This window comes from Erpetoichthys calabaricus, chromosome 1 (genome assembly GCF_900747795.2).
Source record: "Erpetoichthys calabaricus chromosome 1, fErpCal1.3, whole genome shotgun sequence".
In the NCBI taxonomy this organism is placed as follows: Eukaryota; Metazoa; Chordata; class Cladistia; order Polypteriformes; family Polypteridae; genus Erpetoichthys; species Erpetoichthys calabaricus.
The window spans coordinates 260,891,329-260,916,905 of NC_041394.2; the positions used below are offsets into that span (position 1 = coordinate 260,891,329).

A 25,577-nucleotide genomic window follows, 5' to 3' on the forward strand; every position below is an offset into this window, starting at 1 on the left:
TATGGGGTGTTGTGTGTAGAATTCTGAGGAAAAAAATGAATTTAATCCATTTTGGAATAAGGCTGTAACATAACAAAATGTGGAAAAAGTGATGCGCTGTGAATACTTTCTGGATGCACTGTAGATGTAAGGAGACGACATACATTCTTCATGGGCTTACACCAGTCTGGTAAATGAAAATAATATTTCTGATGTGTGTTGAGGTGTCCGTTTATCACCGAAGAGCCTTGTTAGCAGGAAAGGGTAATTTTTCTTTCCCTGTATTATTTGTGTCTGATACAACATATTTATACATGGACTGCTGGAATGCTTCTAAATAGTGTATTTGAGAATATTTTCCCATTGCTGTTTATTATTTTTGTATATAAGTCAATCAACAGTTTTTTTTTAATCTGGCTTTAGTTGCCTTAAAGGAAGAAATTTTATTTGTTCTCAACTAAGCATTTGGTATACAGGGAAATGACCATTTTCAGCTATAGATCTAGTTTGATTTTTAAATAGTGTTCCATTAAAAAATAAAATTTTAATCAGAAAATGATCAATATAGACATGGTCAAACATGAAATTGATATTCCATTTAGTGTAATGATTGATTAAAAAAAAAAGTCTTAATTGGAAGGATAATTAGAAGTGGTGATCCTAGGAGTACATTAATAATCAAATGACTTTGGGGGTGTTGGACAAGGCATTGCTCGTCACCAGAGATGTTGGGAACCAGCAACAGGGTGGTGCTGTCTTTGTTACTCAAGCTCCTGCACAGTCGCACTGCCTTTTTATTTTGGCAAGACAGATGAGGCTGCACAGATGTCTGGCGCCAACAGCAGAACTTTACATGATCAAGTCTTTCCCTGAAAGTGATTGCCAGATTTACCTGCATGTGTTTTGGGGCTAGGCACTACATCACAAATTAGATGAGCAAGACCTTGCCTGGCAGGGAAGAGGAAAAGGGCCAGTTTGGTGCAATAGAAGAAATTTGGGGAGTGTTTACAAGAGTGTGTTTGTGGGAAAATGGACCAGCTCTCCCATGGATGTTATACTGGGTCTCTTTTGAATAGAGAGGCAGTTTTGTTATTTTATCATATTGTGTTTTTGTCACTCCTTGTTATTACAATACTCATGTGCATTTTATTATTTTATAGTAAAAGGTATACTACTTTCGGTTTTTGTTTGTTATGTATGAGATTCAAATAAGAGTGCCTCCAAAAGTTCAAAAAGCAGTGACATATTAATGACAATTTAGCAATTTGAGTGTAAAAAGATGCCTTTTGCAGGTTACTATCTACCTATTAAAATGAAGAATGTTTAAAAGGATACATTATGAAGTAATTCTGAGCAGTGTTATCACCATGTGGTATGTTAATATAATCTCACAAGACAGAAAGGCCATCCAGATGGTTGTGACATCTGCACAAAAAAAAATAGAATCTAACTTGTTGGATACAGAGATCCATTCCAAATGTCACTAAAGCAAAGTCATTATGAACTCTAGCCACCCTGGGCACAAACTGTTCTCACTGCAGTATTAAAATCAGACAGGTGTAGTGGCCAAGACGTTTACAATCCCTATGCCCATCTCATAGTGTCACTCTGAACAAGTCACTTGACTGGCCTGTGCTTCAGTAATAACTTAATAATAATACATAAATATCTAAAAAAATTTAATATGTAAGCAGTTGTAATGTTAAAGGGTGTTGTCCTGAATAACAGTGTCAGGCAAATATAAAAGTAGGATACATGAAAAATCAGAGAAGCCTTAGTGAAAAGCACATTTTAATGCTTTTTGGTATGAACAGCTGCAACACTCTTACCAGTCATTTATTAATACAGAGTCTGTCTGAAATACTGACTTTTTTTTTTTTCGGTTTAACATTGTTGCTGCTGAGATGAGAATTCTAGAACATGTGTTACTCATAAAAAGTAATTCATTGTGCAAAATAAATGTTATCATTGTTTTACCTGCAGATGAAATACAGTATTTAAGATTACATTCTGTTCTCACCGTTTTGCACATTGGATTGTACTTGGACATTCAATTGTTCAATGTAATGTAAGTAAATTGTTTTATTTTTGTCAAATTTTAAACATGTAAAAGATGCAGTTTAGAACTTATATTAACATACATAGCCTTGTTGAAAGGGTCTTATTAATTTAAACAATGTTGAACACATTTGTTTGGATTGCTAATTGGACATGTCTTGCTCCTGCGCAACAATTTTCTCATCCTCTGTTACGTTCTGCTGGGCGCGATTCTTGTGGGTCAGGGTGACATATATGAGAATCAGTTGTTTATAATGGTCTGGAGAAAGTCTGTAGATAGCAGCACTTAATCATGTTAGCCTTTCTATTTGTTTGGATTTTTTTCCCTGACAATAACAAATGAATAGAAAATAATGTTGGAAAGAGACGGAAACCACAGCAGGGAGTATTTTGGCAGTGATAAACAAGCTGTCTCTTGAATGGAGGTCCATAGATTTTCTCAAATTGAGTAAATGAGGTAAGTATACAGCTGTATTGTTTTGTTATCCTTGTATATGACATATATCTTTTCAGGGTTTTTTTTTCCTGTTTTTTACATTTCATTAAAATCTGGCAATTGGTAGATACACCAGAAAAGATTACATTTTTTTTTACTGAAATTGGGTCTTTTGTAAATATTTATGTATTATGCTAGCAACAAAGTGTTTTTCTTTTTTTGTCAAATCAGAGTCACAATTAACCTTCTACTGTTGTAATAAATACAATTTGGTATCATATGCAGCACCTTTTATTGCAGTGAATTCATGTTGCTATTTAAACAGTAAGATATTTAATAGAATATAAACATATAAATTGAAGTATTCAGATGGTTCAACTAAAAAAAAAAGTTTAAGTAAAAAATCTGCTCTGTTTCAGAAAAACAGTGGTTTTGTGGTTATTTTCTGACAGTATTGGATGTTGTTTAGTTCAAGAATTCACTAAAACAGAGCCAGAATTATTTAGTTTTATTCAAATTCTACTCTTAAGATGTCTGCCACATTTCTTATTAAAATGTCATAATAGTATCCATCCATCCTAATTTCAAAATCATTTTAATAAGCAAGTTTCACATTTCTCTTGGCATTTTTTGAACAAGTTCCTAAAGAGCTTGTTGATATTTGAGAATGTTTTGCCATACCTGGCACAGCTCCTTCTTTTGATCAAATTTGCCTCCTGATGGGAAGTTACAAGGTTGCTATAGTAGTAAACACAGTTAAAAAATAATCCTTTGTTAAAATGGATTCGTATGTAATCCATGTGTGTGTGTGTGTGTGTGTGTGTGTGTGTGTGTGTGTATATTGTGTGTGTATATATATATATATATATATATATATATATATATATATATATATAATATATCCTAAGCCTAAAAGTGCAACGATTTTATGTCACGCTTTAAATCAGAGATATTTTAAAACGTACATATATATGTTTGGTATCATTCTTTTCAGAATTTATCGAACTTTAATGTGATGTAGTTAGATCTTCAGATTCTTATTCCATTTTTTAAATTATAATCTAAAAAATATCAAGAACTCAAGTTCCACGAAACGAGAATTAACCAATAGTGCCAAGAGATTTAACCACACCTGGGGCCAGAAATAAAAGATAAAGAGTAAGACAGCTGCTGTACAGGCTTTTAAATGTTCAAAGCGCTGCGCGAGATGCAGATCATGCAGCACGGCAGCAGCAGCAGCAAGCCAGCAGCTGATTGAGCAAAGAGGAGGTTAAAAAAAAAAAATTTGTTTCCCATTATATCACTGTTCAAGAGGGGTTTTTGGAGGAGCGACCGTTTCTCCTGGGTTGCGTTCAGCCCCCCTATTAACAATGTGAGTGGCTTGCCCCCCTAGTATGTGCGTATACTGTATATATGTTTTTTTTTTCCTGTGCAAAAGGTAGATTGTCGTGCGTAATATTCTTGCTTGCATGTTTTACCACAGACTAGTGACAATACAATGCCAGTAATAAACAAGTGAATACAACTTAATATCCAACAAATTGTAATTTCCACAACATTTAGATTTACTGTAATTTTCATTTCTTTAATAAAGGGTCTAGCAATGGCTATTTTGAAGGAGCCCATGGCCATGACGATCAGTAAGATTCATTGATTACATTCGGTATGGACTGTGCATGGCTAGAGCTAATTTTGAATGACAGGTAGTTGCTATCAATTTAGAAATCAACAAATTTATGCTAGCAACAAAGCAGAAAATCTTGTATGGTGGAAAGTACAAAGAATGACATTTTATGATCCATCACTTCTATCCAAGGAAGTAGACAGTTCAGCTTGCAGTCTAATGCTATTTAGTTTACTATTAAAAATCCATACGGCCATTCACATTATTATAAGTTTCTTGTATGTCAAAATAAGAGTAAATGGCAAAAGTTAAAATGCATGCTATTCAGGAACATAATGGAGATAAGGTAATGTGCATATAAATTAAGTAAATAAATAAGGACTGCAGTAGCTATTAAAAGAGCCATTTTTGAGTCATTGGGACCATTTTACCAGAGATTAATATACCTAATTCTTCCTTCAATTGTGGAATTTTTAGGAATGATATATATTATCCCCTCCTTTAACCGTCACCTTATCGTGGTGGAGGGGTTTGCGTGTCCCAATGATCCTAGGAGCTCTGTTGTCCGGGGCTTTATGCCCCTGGTAGGGCCACCCAAGGCAAACTGGTCCTAGGTGAGGGATGAGACAAAGAGCGGTTAAACAAACCTCCTATGAAGAAAAACAATTTTGGACGGCGTTTTCCCTTGCCCGGACGCGGGTCACCGGGGCCCCACTCTGGAGCCAGGCCTGGAGGTGGGGCTCGATGGCGAGCGCCTGGTGGCCGGGCCTGCACCCATGGGGCTCGGCCGGGCACAGCCCGAAGAGGCAACGTGGGTCCCCCTTCCCATGGGCTCACCACCTATGGGAGGGGCCAAGGAGGTCGGGTGCAGTGTGAGTTGGGTGGTGGCCGAAGGCGGGGACCTTGGCGGTCCGATCCTCGGCTACAGAAACTGGCTCTTGGGACGTGGAATGTCACCTCTCTGAAGGGGAAGGAGCCTGAGCTAGTGCGCGAAGTTGAGAGGTTCCGGCTAGATATAGTCGGACTCACCTCGACGCACAGCTTGGACTCTGGAACCAATCTCCTTGAGAGGGGCTGGACTCTCTACCACTCTGGAGTTGCCCCCGGTGAGAGGCGCCGAGCAGGTGTGGGTATACTTATTGCCCCCCAACTTGGAGCCTGTACATTGGGGTTTACCCCGGTGGACGAGAGGGTAGCCTCCCTTCGCCTTCGGGTGGGGGGACGGGTCCTAACTGTTGTTTGTGCGTATGCACCGAACAGCAGTTCAGAGTACCCACCCTTTTTGGAGTCCCTGGAGGGGGTGCTAGAGGGCATACCTTCTGGGGACTCCCTCGTTCTGCTGGGAGACTTCAATGCTCACGTGGGCAATGACAGTGAGACCTGGAAGGGCGTGATTGGGAGGAATGGCCCCCCTGATCTGAACCCGAGCGGTGTTTTGTTATTGGACTTCTGTGCTCGTCACGGATTGTCCATAACGAACACCATGTTCAAGCATAGGGGTGTTCATATGTGCACTTGGCACCAGGACACCCTAGGCCTCAGTTCGATGATCGACTTTGTGGTCGTGTCGTCGGACTTGCGGCCACATGTCTTGGACACTCGGGTGAAGAGAGGGGCGGAGCTGTCAACTGATCACCACCTGGTGGTGAGTTGGCTTCGATGGTGGGGGAGGATGCCGGTCAGGCGTGGTAGGCCCAAACGTGTTGTGAGGGTCTGCTGGGAACGTCTGGCAGAGCCCCCTGTCAGAAGTAGCTTCAACTCCCACCTCCGGCAGAACTTCGACCACATCCCGAGGGAGGTGGGGGACATTGAGTCCGAATGGGCCATGTTCCGTGCCTCTATTGTTGAGGCAGCTGACCGGAGCTGTGGCCGTAAGGTGGTCGGTGCCTGTCGTGGCGGCAATCCCCGAACCCGCTGGTGGACACCGGCGGTGAAGGATGCCGTCAAGCTGAAGGAGTCCTACGGGACCCTTTTGTCCTGTGGGACCCCGGAGGCAGCTGATAGGTACCAGCAGGCCAAGCGGAATGCGGCTTTGGTGGTTGCTGAGGCAAAAACTCGGGCGTGGGAGGAGTTTGGGGAGGCCATGGAGAATGACTTTCGGACGGCTTCGAGGAGATTCTGGTCCACCATCTGGCGTCTCAGGAAGGGGAAGCAGTGCAGTGTCAACACTGTATATGGTGGGGATGGTGCGCTGCTGACCTCGACTCGGGACGTTGTGGGTCGGTGGGGGGGAGTACTTCGAAGACCTCCTCAATCCCATTAACATGCCTTCCAATGAGGAAGCAGAGCCTGGGGACTCAGAGGTGGGCTCCCCCATCTCTGGGACTGAGGTCACCGAGGTGGTCAAAAAACTCCTTGGTGGCAGGGCCCCGGGGGTGGATGAGATACGCCCGGAGTTCCTCAAGGCTCTGGATGTTGTAGGACTGTCTTGGCTGACACGCCTCTGCAACATTGCATGGACATCAGGGACAGTGCCTCTGGATTGGCAGACCGGGGTGGTGGTCCCCCTCTTTAAGAAGGGGGATCGGAGGGTGTGTTCCAACTACAGAGGGATCACACTCCTCAGCCTCCCTGGAAAAGTCTATTCAGGGGTCCTGGAGAGGAGGGTCCGTCGGATAGTCGAGCCTCGGATTCAGGAGGAACAGTGTGGTTTTCGTCCTGGTCGCGGAACAGTGGACCAGCTCTATACCCTTAGCAGGATCCTGGAGGGTGCATGGGAGTTTGCCCAACCAGTCTACATGTGTTTTGTGGACTTAGAAAAGGCATTCGACTGTGTCCCTCGGGGAATCCTGTGGGGGGTACTCCGAGAGTATGGGGTACCGGCCCCCCTGATAAGGGCTGTTCAGTCCCTGTACGATCGGTGCCAGAGCTTGGTCCGCATTGCCGGCAGTAAGTCGAACCCGTTTCCAGTGAGAGTTGGACTCCGCCAGGGCTGCCCTTTGTCACCGATTCTGTTCATAACTTTTATGGACAGAATTTCTAGGCGCAGCCAGGGTGTTGAGGGGGTCCGGTTTGGTGGGCTCAGGATTGGGTCACTGCTTTTTGCAGATGATGTTGTCCTGTTTGCTTCATCAGGCCGTGATCTTCAGCTCTCTCTGGATCGGTTCGCAGCCGAGTGTGAAGCGGCTGGGATGAGAATCAGCACCTCCAAATCCGAGACCATGGTCCTCAGCCGGAAAAGGGTGGAGTGCCCTCTCAGGGTTGGTAGCGAGATCCTGCCCCAAGTGGAGGAGTTCAAGTATCTCGGGGTCTTGTTCACAAGTGAGGGAAGAATGGAGCGTGAGATCGACAGGCGGATCGGTGCGGCATCCGCAGTAATGCGGGCATTGCATCGGTCTGTCGTGGTGAAAAAGGAGCTGAGCCACAAGGCGAAGCTCTCAATTTACCAGTCGATCTATGTTCCTACCCTCACCTATGGTCATGAGCTATGGGTAGTGACCGAAAGAACGAGATCGCGAATACAAGCGGCTGAAATGAGTTTCCTCCGCAGGGTGTCTGGGCTTTCCCTTAAAGATAGGGTGAGAAGCTCAGTCATCCGGGAGGGGCTCAGAGTAGAGCCGCTGCTCCTCCGCATCGAGAGGAGTCAGATGAGGTGGCTCGGGCATCTGATCAGGATGCCTCCTGGACGCCTCCCTGGTGAGGTGTTCCGGGCACGTCCAACCGGGAGGAGGCCCCGGGGAAGACCCAGGACACGCTGGAGGGACTATGTCTCTCGACTGGCCTGGGAACGCCTTGGGATTCTCCCGGAAGAGCTAGAAGAAGTGGCCGGGGAGAGGGAAGTCTGGGCATCTCTGCTCAAGCTGCTGCCCCCGCGACCCGACCTCGGATAAGCGGGAGACAATGGATGAATGGATGGATATATATTATTTACATTATAAATTTCATTTTTAAGATCCACTTTAATTTAAAAGACCCCATGGTTCATCCAGTGTTTTTCTTCTTATTATTTTTTATTCTGTTATTCTGAAGAGAGGGCAAGAAACAAAAAAGAAGGCATATGTTAAAACTACAGTGCACAACCAATTAATAAAAATGATTATGCACTGATGCGGGGAAGCTTTAAACACTTTATTTTCAGAACTTGCATTTTTAAACTCAATAAATATTATTAAACCCAGTTAGCTTATCTCTTAGTTTAATCTTTTATCTGAGTCCAAGTCATTTCACTTGCAGCATAAGGTAACACCAAGGAAAAGATACAACTATCAAATGTGGTAGGGGTAGGTAGACTGGTCTACGGTTGTGGCGTCTAGGGAAAAAAGACTGCAAACAATCTTCTTATTACTGTGTACTTTAGCTCGATAGCACGTAGATATAGTAATCTGCCACTAAAATAAACATACTGTAGCAACATGGACATCTGTACAAAATGTAACCTGCTTAGTCTGAAAAGTAAATGCCTTATAAACTATTTTACATAGTGAACATCCCAAAGTCAACTATGTATTTTTGAAGTAGCTTCGATTCTTTTATAACTGGAATCCTGGTAATATTCAACTTTTTAGATGTGAAGAATGCATTATGTGATTGTGATAAGTTCTGTTTTTCTAGTTAGAAAATATAGACAAAAGATTTACCATAAAACTTCACTGCAGTGGTTTGTTGTATGGTCCAAATGAATGATGCTTGCTCTGTGAAATATGATATCCCAGAATGTTTGTGTTTTTGCTGCCGACTTTAACAGATCTGATCACATTGTCTCGACTTGCTTGGGTCTTACTTTCCATTAAGAGTTTATATGAAAAACATTAAGTTAATAATAGCCCATTGGGTGAAATGGAAATTCTAAAGTACAGGGTGATACAAAAAGAAGTACCACATTTCAAACGTGTATTCTACAAAAACGCTACAAAATAAAATAAATTTCATTTCAACACAAGAAAGGATATACAAAATAGATTTTTTTCCACTGTGTTTTAAAAATGATGTCTTCAAGGTGGTGGTGGCCATCATTAGCGATACACTCTTGGAGACAATTTCTGAACGCTCGCATGACCCGCTCGATTATTTCAAGGGGAATAGTAGAGATTTCGTGGCGAATAGCATCCTTGAGGGCTTCAAGGTTTTGAGGTCGGTGTGTGTATTCCTTCGACTTGAGATAGCACCACAACAAGAAATCGCTCGGAGAGAGATCAGGTGAAAGTGAAGGCCACCTGACATCACCGCACAGGGAGATCAGCTTCTCCCACAAAACTTGCATGCATGTCCACACTGTTTGAGCTGTTGCTCCATCCTGTTGAAACCAGGCGTCCACCACATCCATTTCTTCCATTAGGGGCCGCAAAAAGTTCTCTAGCATTTCAATGTAAAATTCTGAAGTAATGGTGACCGTATGCTGAACATGTAGGAAATTGCAAAATTGATGCCCTTACAGCTTGCATGTTTTCAGGCGTTCATACAGTCCGAGGACAGCCTGTAGATTTTCTGTTCAATGCTGTACCCGTCTGTCTAAATTTAGCCACCCATTGAAGAATTATTTTCCAACTTGGGATGTCACCATTAGGAGGAATTCTGAAGTGCATTTGGAAGGTGCATCGCGCAGTGATGATGGCTTTGTTGTTTTTGAAGAATGCTTGGACAGTGAAAGCACAGTGTGCACCAGATCAAGGCATGTTGCCAACTGAAAACTACAGGGAATCGCCTATCAAAGGAACCCCACCCCAACCCACTTGGCTGCGTCTACCTCGTGCAATGACCTTAAGAAATATGTTACTTCATTTTGGCTCACCCTGTACCTTAGGGTGTGTGCCCTGTGGCCCACTAAAATAAATGCTTGGCTTCTCTGCCACCCTTAATGTAATGAAGAATGCTTGAAAATGTTGGCCTGTCTCCTTATTTTATTAAAGAGCAGTCTTTTGTGTGGTTTTATTTCAGCAAATAGCGCTATAAGAGGTCCAGAGAAGAGCAGCTAGGCTAATTCCAGGGCTACAGGGGATGATTTATGAGGATAGATTAAAAGAGCTGAGCCTATACAGTTTAAGCAAAAGAAGACAAAGAGGTGACATGATTGAAGTGCTTAAAATTATGATGGGAATTAGTACAGTGGATTGAGACTGTTATTTTAAAATGAGTTCATCAGAAACACGGGGACACAGTTGGAAACTTGTTAAGGGTAAATTTAGCACAAAAATTAGGAAGTTTTTCTTTACACAAAGAATGACAGACACTTGGAATAAGCTACCAAGTAGTGTGGTAGACAGTAAGACTTTAAGGACTTTCAAAACTCAACTTGATATTTTGTTTGGAAGAAATAAGTGGATTGGACTGGCGAGCTTTGTTGGGCTGAATGGCCTCTTCTTGTCTGGATTGTTCTAATGTTTTAATTACACACAGTAATTGTGTGTTTACTCTGAACATATTAGCCCATAGGACTGAATGACCACCTCTCACTGTATACTTCCTTTTTGCTGTGCGCGAAGTACTCTCTGCCAGTCCCACAGTTAGCTGTCTTGGTGACAGAGAGAATAAATAGTTTTAGGTATTGGAAGTACAGAGCTAATGAAAGGCACTACAAGGCTTCATACTGTGTATTTTAACACATAAGTAGATGAATGCCATATTGCTACCTCTTTTCTGAACTGTTTCATTTGTTTGTCTATCTTCCTTTCATTATCATGCCCACAAGATTCAGTTTATAAGTATGTGAAAAAATACTATTATAACACAGTTAGCTGATGCTTTTATCCAATGCAGCTTCTGAGATCAGGATAAATTGTTCAGAGATTTTTTTTTTAGCAAGGTTTGAAAGTCATCTTCATAACTACTCCACCATCCTGCCTCCTAATACCAGCCCTTTTATCTTGATTTGGTAGAGTCACTGTTGAGCCATATTTTCTCCACTTTTTGATGACTGTCTTCACCGTGCTCCATGGGATGTTTAATGCTTTGGATACTTTTTTGTACCCTGTCCTGCTTGATACCTTTCAGTGATGAGATCCCGTTCATGTTTTAAAAGCTGCTAACAGACTATGGCTTTTGGAGTATGTTGCAACCAAGAGGATATCAGAATGACCCTATAGTAACAGCCAAACTTTATGTGAGCTCAGTTAGAGCCACTTTAATTGATATCAGGTATATACTAACTGCTATTTGAGATGAGACTTACTGTGACTGATGATTCTGAAAGTAGCTACATCCTTGATTATTAAAGGGTGTGCACACTAGTGCAACCAGTTTTTGTTTTTTTTTTCACTAAGCAATTTCTGATTTGTTTTCACCTTTTTGTATAGATTGCAATTTTGCAATAAAGGTGGAAAAGGTTTGTCAGGATTTATCTTGGTTTCACTTTATTATTACACAAAATCTGCTATTTTGGCAGGGGTGTGTACATTTTTTTATATCCACTTTATGTAAATTCAAAGGGAAAAGCGTTACAATGGTTTATCCAGGCTTGAGGGTAATTAGATAGATAGATAGATAGATACTTTATTAATCCCAATGGGAAATTCACACGGTTTGTGTTGACAGCATAATTTAGATTGAATGATTTCATGCCACACTCACAGTGCTGCCACAGTCAGAAATTTGGTACAGTTTTCTGCAGAGCATCATTTGTTACAAGCAATGGCAAAATATAACCACTGAAGAAATGGAGCTGCAGAGACAAAAGTAGGAACATATGCAGCCCAAAATGACAATAAGACTATGTGCACTTGTGGAAGCATGTAAAACTTCACCCATCACAGCTACTGTGAGCAAACATGCTGAACTGGAATTACATTCTTACCTCAACAATAGTATCGGGAGTCTGTGATAAAATCCATTACTTCCTTTTAACTAATGTTGCTTCCAAGTATGCCTGAGAAATGATGAAAGCACTTTTCCTTAAATTGAAACTTTTGTTGCTTCAAAGTAGATGTGTTTGGTAACTTTTAAGGCTTTTGTTTTTATGTTTAGACATAGGAACATGCCAAGTATTTTTAAAAATTTGTTTTTAAAAAATACTTCACTTTAGAACATAGTTTAGTTGCAAAATAATATATAATATATCATGGCTATAAAAAATAATTTTAACTTGAAAATGCTGAACTTGCTTGTTAATAACGAGAAGAGTGGGATAAGAGGTTCCATCGTAGGTTCAGAGTAACACAATCAGGCTTGCCTTCAGTAAAGCCACGAAGAATGAGAAGTTACAGTCACTGAACTTAATTCTCCATCTTCCATTTCCTTGTGCGAGTGCTTAAAAGCTCAATCTGCTGCTTTCCTGGTAAGTGTTTTTAAGAGGTGACCGGCCACTTGATGCTTGCAAAAACTCTACAGAACCTTTCCTGCCTGATGATTCAACCATGTAACATAGGAAAATTAAACGGCATGTTCATTAATGAATAACTGTTACTACTTTGTGTGGCCTTGCACACACTGACCCTTGTAATGGATTCAAACATAGAGGCTCATATTAAGGGGACCGGGAAAATTACAAAGGTATAAATAATAAACAGCTTTCAGCTATTTATTGTTTAAACTGGTGCCACATCAGATAGGTAAATGAACAAAGAAAATAAATATGTGCTTGATGTAATTAAAAATAACATCTTAAAATGGTAGAAAAAATATAAGTTATGTTAAACCTCAAATGGCAGCTCATAAGGAAGCACTTTGACTGCAGTACATGTAGCGCTGTGCTCAAGGTAATGTCCAGTTGAAAATGAGAGTCTTAGCCAGTATGATTCTCTCACTGCTTCTGTCTCCATGGTGTCCAGGTCAGTGCCAGCCTTTCTCATAAACTTACTAAGCCTGTTAGCATTTCTGGTTCTCATACTCTGTACCACTGAGTACATGGAGCACATGTTCCACTACAGACCAAAATAACATGTGGAAATATTACGTTGTCTTCATGCCTTTTTTTTTTTATATTATTTTAAAATTCAGTTTGTGATCATTGTCTGTACCTAATCAATTATCCTGACTACAGGAGTTTCCTTTTTGCTGTTAGAAGAACCACAATGTTCATTGCATCTTGTTATCATTTGTGATAAGCATTCAAGCCTCCCAACTATGTGGGATTTTTTTTTTTTTTTAATTTGACACATGTTTGCATGGGTTTTCCTCTCACATTCCAAAAACCTCCCACGTTTTAGATAAATTTGCAAATGTAAATTTACCTTGTATGAGTATGCGTGTGTGCGCGTACATGTGCCCAGTGATGGACTGAAGTTGTATCCTATGTTTGGCTGGTGCCATATGCCTGATCTTACTTGGTAGGCTTGAGCTTACCACAGCTTTCAAAGGGACACTATAGATGTGAAATAGATGGATAGAGAGCTTAGTTGCCTTTTAATTTTGATTGGCTTTCCTCTGTGTTCTTTTTCAGTAAGCATGTTTCTGAATACACTGACGCCAAAATTCTATGTTGCCCTGACGGGAACCTCTTCACTAATATCTGGGCTTATATTGGTAAGTGTGTATATATACCTTGAGTATGTTCTTAAAATGTAAATATGACAATCCTGCCACATTGCTGACTAATTGGAAATTATTAATGAAGAACCATTTTGTGTTTGTGCTTATGTGGAAAATTTTCATTTGGTTCAATTTACTAACTGAAATAACAGATTTCAATTAATTGGAGTTGTCAGAATAACTTGAAAATCCTTTTCACATTTGTTAAATCTGCAGCCTTCATTTAGTCCTGCACTTCAAATTTTGTGGAGCTTTTAATGTATTCATACTCGGGGCCTTACTTTCATGGCCCCGAGTGACAGAGAGGCCATTTTCCCCAAGTTTATCAACAAATAGGGAGATTTTACTGGATTAAGGTGGATTTCAGTGTAAGTTGTATAAAGAATGATATGAACATCCTGGGCTGACCACTTCATTTTAACAGGTGTACAAACTAAACTTATTCACTGAAAATTTTTTTCAGTAACTTAAAAATTAATACTGCCTAAAATACTATACAGTGCTAAAAACAAAACACCAATCATTATTATATCTCTGTTAAATGAATTACTGAAAAGCAAGGTAATTCAGGATGCTTTCGTTTATACATACTCTTTTGTTACAATATAGTTTTCAGGTTTGTCAGAAAAATCCCTTTGTCAGGTTTGTGACATTTGGTGTTTTAAGATGCATGTTTACATCAGTATATTGAGGAGACATTAACTGGTTAACAGCTTTTAAGTCTAATGTTCAAAAGACAGACAACACCTAATGTTTTAAATTTCTAAAAGGTTTCTAAGTTTTTTATCTGTCCCAACTATAAGACTGCCTTAGTGAAATTAATCTTGTCAGTCTAACATTATTTCAGAATCCCAATAAAACAGTCTTTGATTTGTTGTTTTCAAGTTATCTTACTTAGGTGGTCACACTTCACTTTTGTTTATGCCTGTGTATTGATTAGTGATGGGCATTTTAATTTACTGATTTGATTCTTTCCAACAACCCATTTAACTTAATAGATTCATTTAGAATATAGCATAAATAGAAACTCCATTGAGTCCCCTCTCATTGCATCACATATATATGTATATATGTGTGTGTATATATATATATATATATATATATATATATATATATATATATATATATATATATGTGTGTATGTATGTATATATATGTGTATGTATGTATATATGTGTATACAGTAATCCCTCCTCCATCGCGGGGGTTGTGTTCCAGAACCCCCCGCGAAAGGTGAAAATCCGCAAAGTAGAAACCATATGTTTATATGGTTATTTTTATATTGTCATGCTTGGGTCACAGATTTGCACAGAAACACAGGAAGTTGTAGAGAGACAGGAACGTTATTCAAACACTGCAAACAAACATTTGTCTCTTTTTCAAAAGTTTAAACGTGCTCCATTACAAGACAGAGATGACAGTTCCGTCTCACAATTAAAAGAATGCAAACATATCTTCCTCTTCAAAGGAGTGCACATCAGGAGCAGAGAATGTCAGAGAGAGAGAGAGAAAAAAGCAAACAATCAAAAATCAGTAGGGCTGTTTGGCTTTTAAGTATGCGAAGCACCGCGGCACAAAGCTGTTGAAGGCGGCAGCTCACACCCCCTCCGTCAGGAGCAGAGAAAGAGAGAGACAGAGAAAAACAAACAATCAAAAATCAATACGTGCCCTTCGAGCTTTTAAGTATGCGAAGCACCGTGCAGCATGTCACTTCACGAAGCAGCTGCACAAAAGGGAGCAACATGAAGATAATCTTTCAGCATTTTTAGACGAGCGTCCGTATCGTCTAGGTGTGCGAACAGCCCCCCTGCTCAATCCCCCTACGTCAGGATCAGAGAATGTCAGCGCAAGACAGAGAGAGAGAAAAGAAAGTTGGATAGCTTCTCAGCCATCTGCCAATAGTGTCTCTTGTAGGAAATCAACTGGGCAGACCAACTGAGGAAGCATGTACCAGAAATTAAAAGACCCATTGACCGCAGAAATCCGCGAACCAGAAAAAAATCCGCGATATATATTTAAATATGCTTACATATAAAATCCATGATAGAGTGAAGCCGCGAAAGGCGAACTTCGATATATTGAGGGATTACTGTATAAATATATAATTGATATTATTGCTTGTTAATTTATAATGTCTATAAATATGTAATTATAGATAAATATATAATTCACTATATATTTAACATGATAACTCATATGCCATTGTCCTGTTTCATTACACAAAGCATGATAACACATTTTAGTTGCATTATTAAAATAAGGTGTTTAATTATAGAATCGCAAGTAAATGAGAATTGTGCAACTCACAATGATTCGTTCACAAATGAAATGAACAAGAATTGTTAGGCTGATTCTTGGGTAGAGACTTATTTATGAATTAAGTGAGACAAGAGTTGTGAATCAGGTAGTTCTTAAGCATACATTTAGAACATCTACTAGCTGCAGTGAAATGAAAGGCAAGGAAGACCTCACACAGGACAGACGCTTGTCCTTCAACACTTCCAATGAGCTCTACTGAACCAATTTATTTGTTTTTGCAAAATTATTCATCATTATTCATGGAAAAGAGTCATTCAGAAAGAATGAATCACCCTCAAATTGGCCATCACTAATATTAATTCAGAATTAGTCACTGAATTGGACTGACTGAAAGTGTGAGAATTGCGTGTACCTGGAAATAGCATCACATTCGCTCCGGTGTCATTTAGATATGTGTGATATGTGTTTTACTTAAATTTACTCACATTTTAGTTGCTGTGCATGTCACACTCGCTCAGCTGACTGGTCAAATCATCATGCTTTCAAAATATGTACAAATTGTATATTTGTATTTCTCAAATTCTATAATGGCATAACTGTGGAAATATGAAAGCCTTTTTTGCCTTGAAAGTGCAGTGAGATTTTCTTACCTTATTGATTTATACTATGCAGCATTTACAAAAAAAAAACAGCTCGGATACCACAGTCTACCACAGTCGTACACCTAAATTCAACCCCTGATATTTATGGATTAAAAATGGCACTACTTGTGTATAGCTAATTAGCTGGAAACATCCGAAACTACATGGCGCACCGGGTTATGAAGAGGGGCTCTCCTCCATCTTCTTTTTGCAAAGTGCATGTATTCCGGAGTGGATTCATTTTGCATACATGCTATGAAAGCTAAGCTCTTCAACGATCTGACTCAATTGTTTGTAATGAAAGCATATAAAGTAAGTATACTGCGGGTCATTTTTTGTGCTGAGATACAGACTTGTAAACCAAAAATAAAATGCAGTTATACACTACCTGTTAAAAGTTGTAGAACACCTCACTTTTTTCAGTTTTTATGGAAATTCATGCAGTTAAATGTCTTAAAGTTTCATTAAATTAATGGCAAATAAAAAAATAAGTCAAGGAATTATTAAGTGTACAAAATTTTATTACATTTTTTGATTCCTCAAAATAGCCGCCTTTTGCTCATATAACGACCAAACTATAGTAACCCTGTTGACTCAGAATACTAGTCACTATGCAAGTCACCAACTGTGCCTCCAACGAAAGAACCCCAGGTCTTCACACTTCCTCCATATTTGACAGTTGGTGTCACACACTGAGGGACCTCCTTGCGTGATGAACTGAAGATTTCAAATTTTGATTTATTGGTCCATAAGACTTTCTTCCAGTCCATAGTAGTTCACAGCAGGTATTTCAAGGCACTATATTGTCCTTTTAAGGAATGGCTTTCTTATTGCCATTCACCCTGTCAAACCTGCAGAACAAAGTCTCCTGTTTATAGTAGAAACTGAGTCTTGCTTTTTTTCGACTACTCTTAAGCTGTGCTTGAAGCTGTTGTGCTGTGAGGCGCCTATCACGCAAGTTAGTGACCCTCAGAAACTTCTCTTCTAATTGTGTTGTGACGTTCGGTGTGCCAGATTTCTTCCTATCAGAGTTTCTTCCAGTTTCTTGGATCGTGTAGGACACTGTACTCACGGACAATTTGATTTTTTAAAAATTTCTCTAAATGAAAGGCCTACACTTCTAAGGGTAATAATGCTCAGTCTCATTTCATTAATTGCCGTTTCTTGCCATTATCACTGAAATTATACAACTTTCTACATTGTAATATTGTCCAAGTAGTACTTCAGAGGGTGTAGTAACATAGGCTGTTCCAACTCTGCTTTAAGACAGAGGGTTTTTAAGTAATTAACAGAAGTTGGGACACCTGTGCAAATTGTTTGCTTCAATTTTAAAGGTTTAATTTACTTTAATTACTTCAGAACATCTGCAAGTTATAATCTATTAGTTGTTCCCTTAAGAAGGCTTATTTGTAATATTCTGAAATTTCCTTATTTTTTCAGTTTTTCATAACCCTAAACTTTAAATGTAACCTCTGCATTTTACTGCTTACCTTTTCACCATTTTCAACTAATTAAATTTGAAGAAAAACTGAAAAACTCATATCTTGCCTGAAGAATGGGCCTGAGCTGCCTCACAGTCTTGTGTATTGTAATCTTTTTTAGTTAGCCAATAAAATTGTGTCATTTTGCTTGACTTCTCATTGCATCCATAATGGCTAACAGGGTACAACACCCTATTACTAAAGAAAAACTGAAAAAACTGAGGTGTTCTAAAACTTGTGACAGGTAGTGTATTTGGAAGAATGGCTCACCTGCTATGTCTTCAACAAACAAACATTTTAAAATCAACTAAATCAAAATTTTAAAATGGAATGTGTAATTTCTTTTAAATTAAATTATTAAATGATTGGCTTCATATGTATACTGGAGAAGAGCTAAACGTATTCTTAACCAGTGTTTCCCGCTTGATATTTTTTGATACCTCTAGAGTTATTCACAATATTTTATTGGTTTATTTCTGAATTTGTAGTATGGATTTGCCATTTCTTTATAATCCTGAAGATTCAAAAAAATATCTTTTGCGTCAATGGTGTACATAAAGTGTCTAGACCAAGAGTTCCCAAAGTGGTCGATATTGACCCCCTGGGGTCGATTTGAACTTTCTAGGGGTCGATAGTTTCAATGAAAAAATTTGGGGGTCAACTACAGCAAAAATAGACCCCCTTACTACTGCTATTTGTTTGTTACTTCAAAATATCTATGATTCCAATAGGTACCTAATTAAGAAGTAAAATCATTTTAAAAAAACACATTGCATACCAAATATGCGAACGAAAAGGTAAAATGTGTCATTAAAAGAGTCACACGTAAGAATGCATGAAAATACATGTAGCACAAACATGTCTGTTCATTGTCTTATCGAACATATCAAAGCAAGTGCGGACATGAAAAACCATTGCATGTAATTAGGGGGTCGACGGTTTTAAAAGTTTTTGGTAAAGGGGTCTGCGGCTGAAAAAAGTTTGGGAACTCTTGGTCTAGACTTTATTAAATAAATTGTAGAGCAACAGTGACAAATGCTTTCAGACTTCATTAGTAATTGTTTCCAGAATGATTTGCGCAAGCTACACTGTTAACACTGTTCAGTATCATAGCAGTTTTTAGTTGGGCATCTTGCTAGTATTTTTTTTAGCTAATGTGATTCTAAAAGTTTACGTGCATGCATCTTCATCATGATCATATTGTTGAAATTACAAGAAAAGGCAATGCTGGTGTGTGGTTTCAGTATGTTAAGTGGTTTTTGTTCCAGTGAAGGTAATTCGTTTAATTGGAACTCCTCCCTTAATTAACCTCCTTGCCATTAACTGTGAAGGTGACTCGGGCTCAGAATTCTATGCAACTATGGGTCAACCTGAGTTAGACTCATGGAGACGTGTAATGATACTCTTCATAATGTTAAGCCCAAATATCTCTGGGGACAGTATTTTGCTGCTGTCTTGTGGATGAAATAAAACATGACCATCTATATTCTTTCTGCCTCTTCAAGTAACTCTAAAGTAAATCACCAATATTCATGAGTGGGGCAGAGCTTCCAACTTAAAACATGATGGCAAAACAAAAAGTCATAATATCATCATGCTCGAATCAAGTGATACTGATAATGATGTGAATTGGTTATTAGGCATTGACTGATAGTGAAACTGATGCATGATGAAGGCATCATGCATCATTAACTATCAATATTTGTGTCAGGGGAAATGTGGAAGTCTGCGATAGCCTGAAATATCATAAAGGATGCACCAATTGTGCAGATCAGGCACTGACATTCTACCCTTTGAATGTGCAAGCAACAGAAAAAATATAGGAAAGTGCACAAAGAAACATGCTTCTAATGTCCCGATTGCAACAGCAGGCTGTTCGTTAGTGATCGTCTCAAAACATCACATGAAGTACATGGCTTAAATCAACATCAGTAAACACTAGACAAAACTTTCCTACGGTATTTTTGTGGACATTTTGGCATATGCATGCTTCTGTTACACACAATATTTTTTCATGTTGACAAAAATTCAGCATTTTTGGCTTATTTTTCCTGGGCTAAACATATCAGTAAGGAGACTACACATACTCCTATTTACAGTATTAAACCTTTTACTGCATTACAGAATTGTATCATTGTAGTTACCTTTCAGGGGATTTTTAAAAATATAAACCTTCCAGATATTGACATTTTGCTGTGTTGTTAAATTTGAAATGCCATTGTTATTTAAGCAGTAATTTGCTAATGATTTAACATGCCCTTGGTATAGCTGCCTGACTTTAGCATTTTTTGCTGGTTGTCTCTCTTTTTCAGTTGTCTATAAAGAAGTGGAACGAGAAGTAAATCATATCTGTTTTGCACTTCTGGATTGACCCACCAATTGTTGAAACTTTCAAATAATGGCATATTTAATTAGCATAGGACTTCTATTAACATCACAAACTGGTGGGAACAAAAACCTGCACCTACAGTGACCCGCCATGGACTGAGTTAAGGGGCTAAATGTTACAGCCTGTTTTTGTAATGCAAAGCAAAAAGTTGCATAGCTCTTTGGATGAGATGATTATGGTAGAAATCACACAAAAAGAGTTGTATGTAAGGTTAAACACAATATGAATTTCATGAGCTCTCTAGCAAGGAATAGTCTGTTATATTTTCTCAAAAACTATATTTATTGGTGATGGCTATTTTTTTTTTTTTTTTTTTTAGGTTATTATTATTAAAGGACCTTGTATAATTTCATGTATGATCAGCCCATGTCATGTAAGCTTGTAATTTTGCAAGCTTCTTTGGAGAACATTTAATGCAGATAATCATTATGACCCAAACCTAGCATGTTGTAGAAAATGACACACAAAGCACTGACATTAAGCAACTGGTCTTACTTCAGAGTGGCTGTGGCCTTACACAGTCCCCCAAATCAGGAAGTGGACTGGTGTAGTTTTGCTTTGTCACATGGGTGTTTTTCTTACTGTTATGCTTTCACTATATAACAGTTTACATTAAGAACACATGATTCATTTAAAGTTAAAAAAAAAAAAATTGTGAAAGACTGAAAGTTTTACTAATATTTATTTGTTGTCTAGTTTTAGAAAGTTTGGTAAAAACTGTTGCTTATTTAATGTCAATACATTCTGATATTTAAATGCATATTTTTTGCCCAGACAGTAATCAGTTGATCTCTGAGGCTGCACTAACTCCTGTGCCTTCATGCTGCCCCCAAACGTTTCAAATGTAATTTGCATCATTGTTCCTGTTCATATTGTTTTTTTTTTTTAATTAATCTGTATTAATATTTAGATAAGCAGAGCCCTTTAATCCTTTTGAGATTCTCCTTTTAAGTGTATTATCAGTAGACTTAGATAGTATTTTATTTGTCTTAAGGGAAATATTACAACATTACACCACAACAACCCACTCAAATGCAAACAAGAATTACAAAGAAGGGAAAACTGGTTTTGTTGAAATGCCAAAAGAATGTGGCGTATTTTTTAAATTTTTTTACCTACAAAAGTTATTTGTTTATACTTGCTTTATGATATTATATTTATAGTTTACTTCTGCTTGTGCCTTTATGGAATTCTATAGTAAAGAAATATATGAATACTTCACATCATTTCAAATGTAGCTCATTTTCTCCATTACAGATATTTGAATGGTGGTATTTCCGAAAGTATGGCACATCATTTATAGAGCAGGTCTCTGTGAGCCACCTGCGCCCTCTGCTGGGTGGAGTAGATAACAGTTCTCCCAGCAATTCCAGCACTACTAATGGAGACTCTGATTCAAGCCGGCAAAGTGTTTCAGGTATGAATTATGTGTTGCAAATATTTTTCTTTCTTTATGATCTATAGAAAGTTATTTGCAGTTACTCTTTTTACATTTTATGTACAACATGGAAGGTTTTACACATAAAATAAACATATTAATCAGAAGTTTTTTCACAATTTCTTTTATAATACTACCAATAATTACTGTGCTATGATATAATTTGAGCTTTGCAGTTGCAATTGTAGCTAAAATATATATTGGGTTTGTAAGAAAAGATGTGTCACTTATAGTTGGAAACTATACTCACTGACACCTTGGCTTGCTTTGCAATTTCTTTATTTCTTTATCACTTGTAAGGTTATAATTTGCCCTGCACACTTTTGAAAAGAACAATAAATAAAAGTGCAATAAACTAACACAAGAATTAGTGCGAGCTGAAATCAACATTTGTTAAATAATTATAGCAGATAGTGATACAGAAATAAATGCAACAGCTCAGGTAACAATGTGCATGAAGAAAACTATTATTGCTTGAATGAAGCAAAAATAAAACTTGGTTCACACATACTACCAGAGTGTGGTTAAGCTTTGGACATTATGATTAAATGAGGACATCTGATCCTCTTCTTTCTCTTACCTTACTGTGCATGATTTAAGAATCCCTGATAAAGGGACATTTCTGCAAACTCAATTTAAAGTGTTTCCTGCAGATGACACTTCCTTTAACTCCATTCAGCAGGCAGTGATGTGTCAGTCTATGTATATATCCACATAACACCATTGTGCAGTAAAAGTCTAACCTTCAGTAAAATCAGGGTGTGAAAGAGAGCTTCGGTAGACTGTATATCTATATATATAATTCACTAAGTCCATGGCAAGCAAGACAGAGCCCCGCCCACCAACAATTCACTAAGAAGCCGACCATGGCACACGCACGAAAACAATTCACGCGAGAGCGAAAGCATTTGCCAAGAATGTTTTAATTAATCAAGAACGAAAGTCGGAGGTTCGAAGAAGATCACATACTGTCGTAGTTCTGACCATAAACGATGCCGACTGGCGATCCGGCGGCGTTATTCCCATGACCCGCCGGGCAGCCATTACTCCCACTGGCATGCCTCCGTATAAAGTCAAACTTAAAATTGGTTCAGTCATCATACTTCTCAGAAACCTCATGCCAGCAAGAAGTCTCTGTAAAGGCACTAGACTGACTGTTACCAGCATTCACTGCAATGTACTGGGGTGTAAAACAATCGCAGCTGCTACCTCACAAACTGTCCTTATTCCCGGATTTCCCTGACCCCATCAGATTCAAATTTGCCTTTTACTCGCAGACAATTTCCTGTTAGACTGGCCTTTGCAATGACAATTAATAAGGCGCAGGGACAAACTTTCAAAAAGATATGCCTGTTTTGCACGCAATCCATGGCAAGCAAGACGCACGCAAGACCGAGCCCCGCCCACCAACAATTCATTAAGCAGCCGACCATGGTGCGAGAGCGAAAGCATTTGCCAAGAATGTTATCATTAATCAAAAACGAAAGTCGGAGGTTCGAAGAAGATCACATACCGTCGTAGTTCCGACCATACACGATGCCGACTGGCGATCCGGCGGCGCTATTCCCATGACCCACTGGGCTGCCAACCGGGTAACCAAAGTCTTTGGGTTCCGGGGGGAGTATGGTTGCAAAGCTGAAACTTAAAGGAATTGACGGAAGGGCACCATCAGGTGTGGAGCCTTTGGCTTAATTTGACTCAACAAGGGGAAACCTCACCCAGCCCGAATGTGGCTCACAGGTGCATGTGAACTGTAGCACAGACTAAAGCGACTGAGGCGGTGTTTGGAAAATGAACAGTCAACGTGCCTCACAAGTGCATGTGGACTGTACACAGACGAAAGCAATTCAAGTGAGGAGTTGGGGGTGGGCACATGAGCAGGCACTGCGTACTGAACGATGACTAAGAAATCGGCAGACTAGAATGCCGGGGCGGAATGGGCGTCAGACGATCAAACTTGCCTATCTAGAGGATGTAAATGTCCTAACAAGGTTCCCGTAGGTGAACCTGCGGAAGGATCGTTACCGGTTGTGCCGACGTTAAGACCCGAAACCTCTCGGGCCCGCTTCCCCGCCCTTTCTCCAGAGAGGCGGAAAGGGCGTCCTCACTGGGCGCCCCTCGCCGTCCCTCGCTCTGGGAGGTGGGGGGCGCGGCGGCAGTGCTCCAGTTTTCAGTCACGGACAATAAATTGTATGTTGCTCTCTCCAGAGTTCCATCTTTTCATTCACTTAGTCGTATCCTCAAACCCACCCCATTTGGACAACTGTGTCTTTCAGAAAGTGCTCACCCATCAATACATAATTGTGCGGCGTTGGCTAGTATAATATAGTTCTTGTAAGGTTTCAAATCAACAAAGTAACTTTTCCTGACATGTGCATCTCAAAGGTGAATTTAGCAGGGCTAAAATGAAATTACAACTTTGCGTGACCTGAACTCTTCAACCTTACACTCCACAATATTTTTTGCAATCCAAGAGAAATTATTTGTCACTCTCGTTGCTTGTTAAGCTACATTTCTTGGTTTATTCTAATAGTACGTTTAGCTTTCCTGAGTGATGACTAACTTATCCTCAAAGCTTCACTCTTTTTGTCTTTTTAATTTTCTTGTTCAAGGTTGTTGTGTTTTAGATAAGACTAACAAGACGTCATCCACCAAGAACTGAGACGAATGATCTTGCTATAACACTTCTTGAACATGTACTTTTTTAATTTTTAAATTTACTTTGATTTTTATTCAAACAAAACTAGTATAAAGACAAGTATTTCATGTTTTACCTAATCAACTGCATTGTTTTTTTGAAGATGTGTATTTATTTTAAATCTGATGCCTGCAACACATTCCAAAAAATTTGGGTCTGTGGGGTTTAAGATTAATGGCAACGTGACAAGTTGAAATAAAAAGGTGATGTTAAATAGTATATAAGTAGTCTGTATTGATGGCCTAGTCCTTTAAAAGCAAGGATGGGTTAAAGCTTGCTAATTTTCCAACAGATGCATCAGTGAATAATCTTGCACTATGAGAACAATGTTCTCCAAAGGCAGTTTGTATTAAAGAGTGTATTAAAATAATTAATTCACGAGATAAAACATCAAATGACATGTTGCTGTAGTGTTTTCGATATAGTGCTGGCTGAACAGAATTCATAAATTACTAATTTTTGTTTTTATTAGCATTTTCATTAGTGCCCCACATTTTTTGGAATAGGGGTTCTAGCACAAAAATACGGTACATTAAAAAATGACCATTTCGGTTGAAATCATGAATGTTTTCTTCTAAAACTTTTTCCTTTTCCATTTCCTTCATATGTATTCAAGTATTCCAGTTGGCCTGCAGACTAGTGTCAATTCATGGGCTCTTGCCACAGAAGAGTGAGTGGACAAATCAGATGTCACAGTTTCCCATGACATTTTAGTTGTGGCTCATTAATGTTTTGTGCCAGCAGGGTAATGACATTGAGTTTTAAAAACACAGTGCCTTGTTTGGGTTGAGCATAATGGCAACATGCTGCCCAAGATGCAGACAAGTTGGTTTTTGGAAGTGAGGCACACACAGAAGCCTGACACAGAATTTCTAATCTCTCAATCTGAGTGATCCTTGAAATGTTGGTACATTAGTAGTGATCATTTTTTATATACTTTGATGAATCTGCCTAGACCTGGTGATTTTTGCATCCTTTGGTGACAGAATTATTCTTCAAGTGTTGGTAAAACCTGATTACTCAAGCATTTTGATGAGTATGGTGTTGCATAATTATTCTTAAATCCCTTATTTCATTTTGTTTAATAGTTCTTAATCCATCAGCTATTCTAATTCCTCTAAAGAGCTTAGAGCCCTGTCTCTTGTGTATTTGATGTGATAAAATATAGAGTGCTT

At 39.0% G+C, this 25,577-nt stretch overlaps 1 protein-coding gene across 7 annotated transcripts in view; it reads left to right on the top strand.

Moving 5' to 3' along the window:
• The window catches only part of LOC114661334 (suppressor of tumorigenicity 7 protein homolog), a 260,621-nt gene that overhangs the window by 178,767 nt on the left and 56,277 nt on the right, over positions 1-25,577 (top strand). For 4 of the 7 annotated variants that reach the window (XM_028814557.2, XM_028814550.2, XM_028814569.2 and 1 more), the window contains exons 2-3: positions 13,408-13,490; positions 21,524-21,683. The exons of 1 other annotated variant lie outside the window; for it this stretch is intronic. In XM_028814557.2, the coding sequence (XP_028670390.1) occupies positions 13,408-13,490; positions 21,524-21,683 (243 nt within the window). The remainder of the gene's footprint in view (positions 1-13,407; positions 13,491-21,523; positions 21,684-25,577) is intronic. 2 more of the 7 variants (XM_051928213.1, XM_051928210.1) reach the window with 1 other exon arrangement.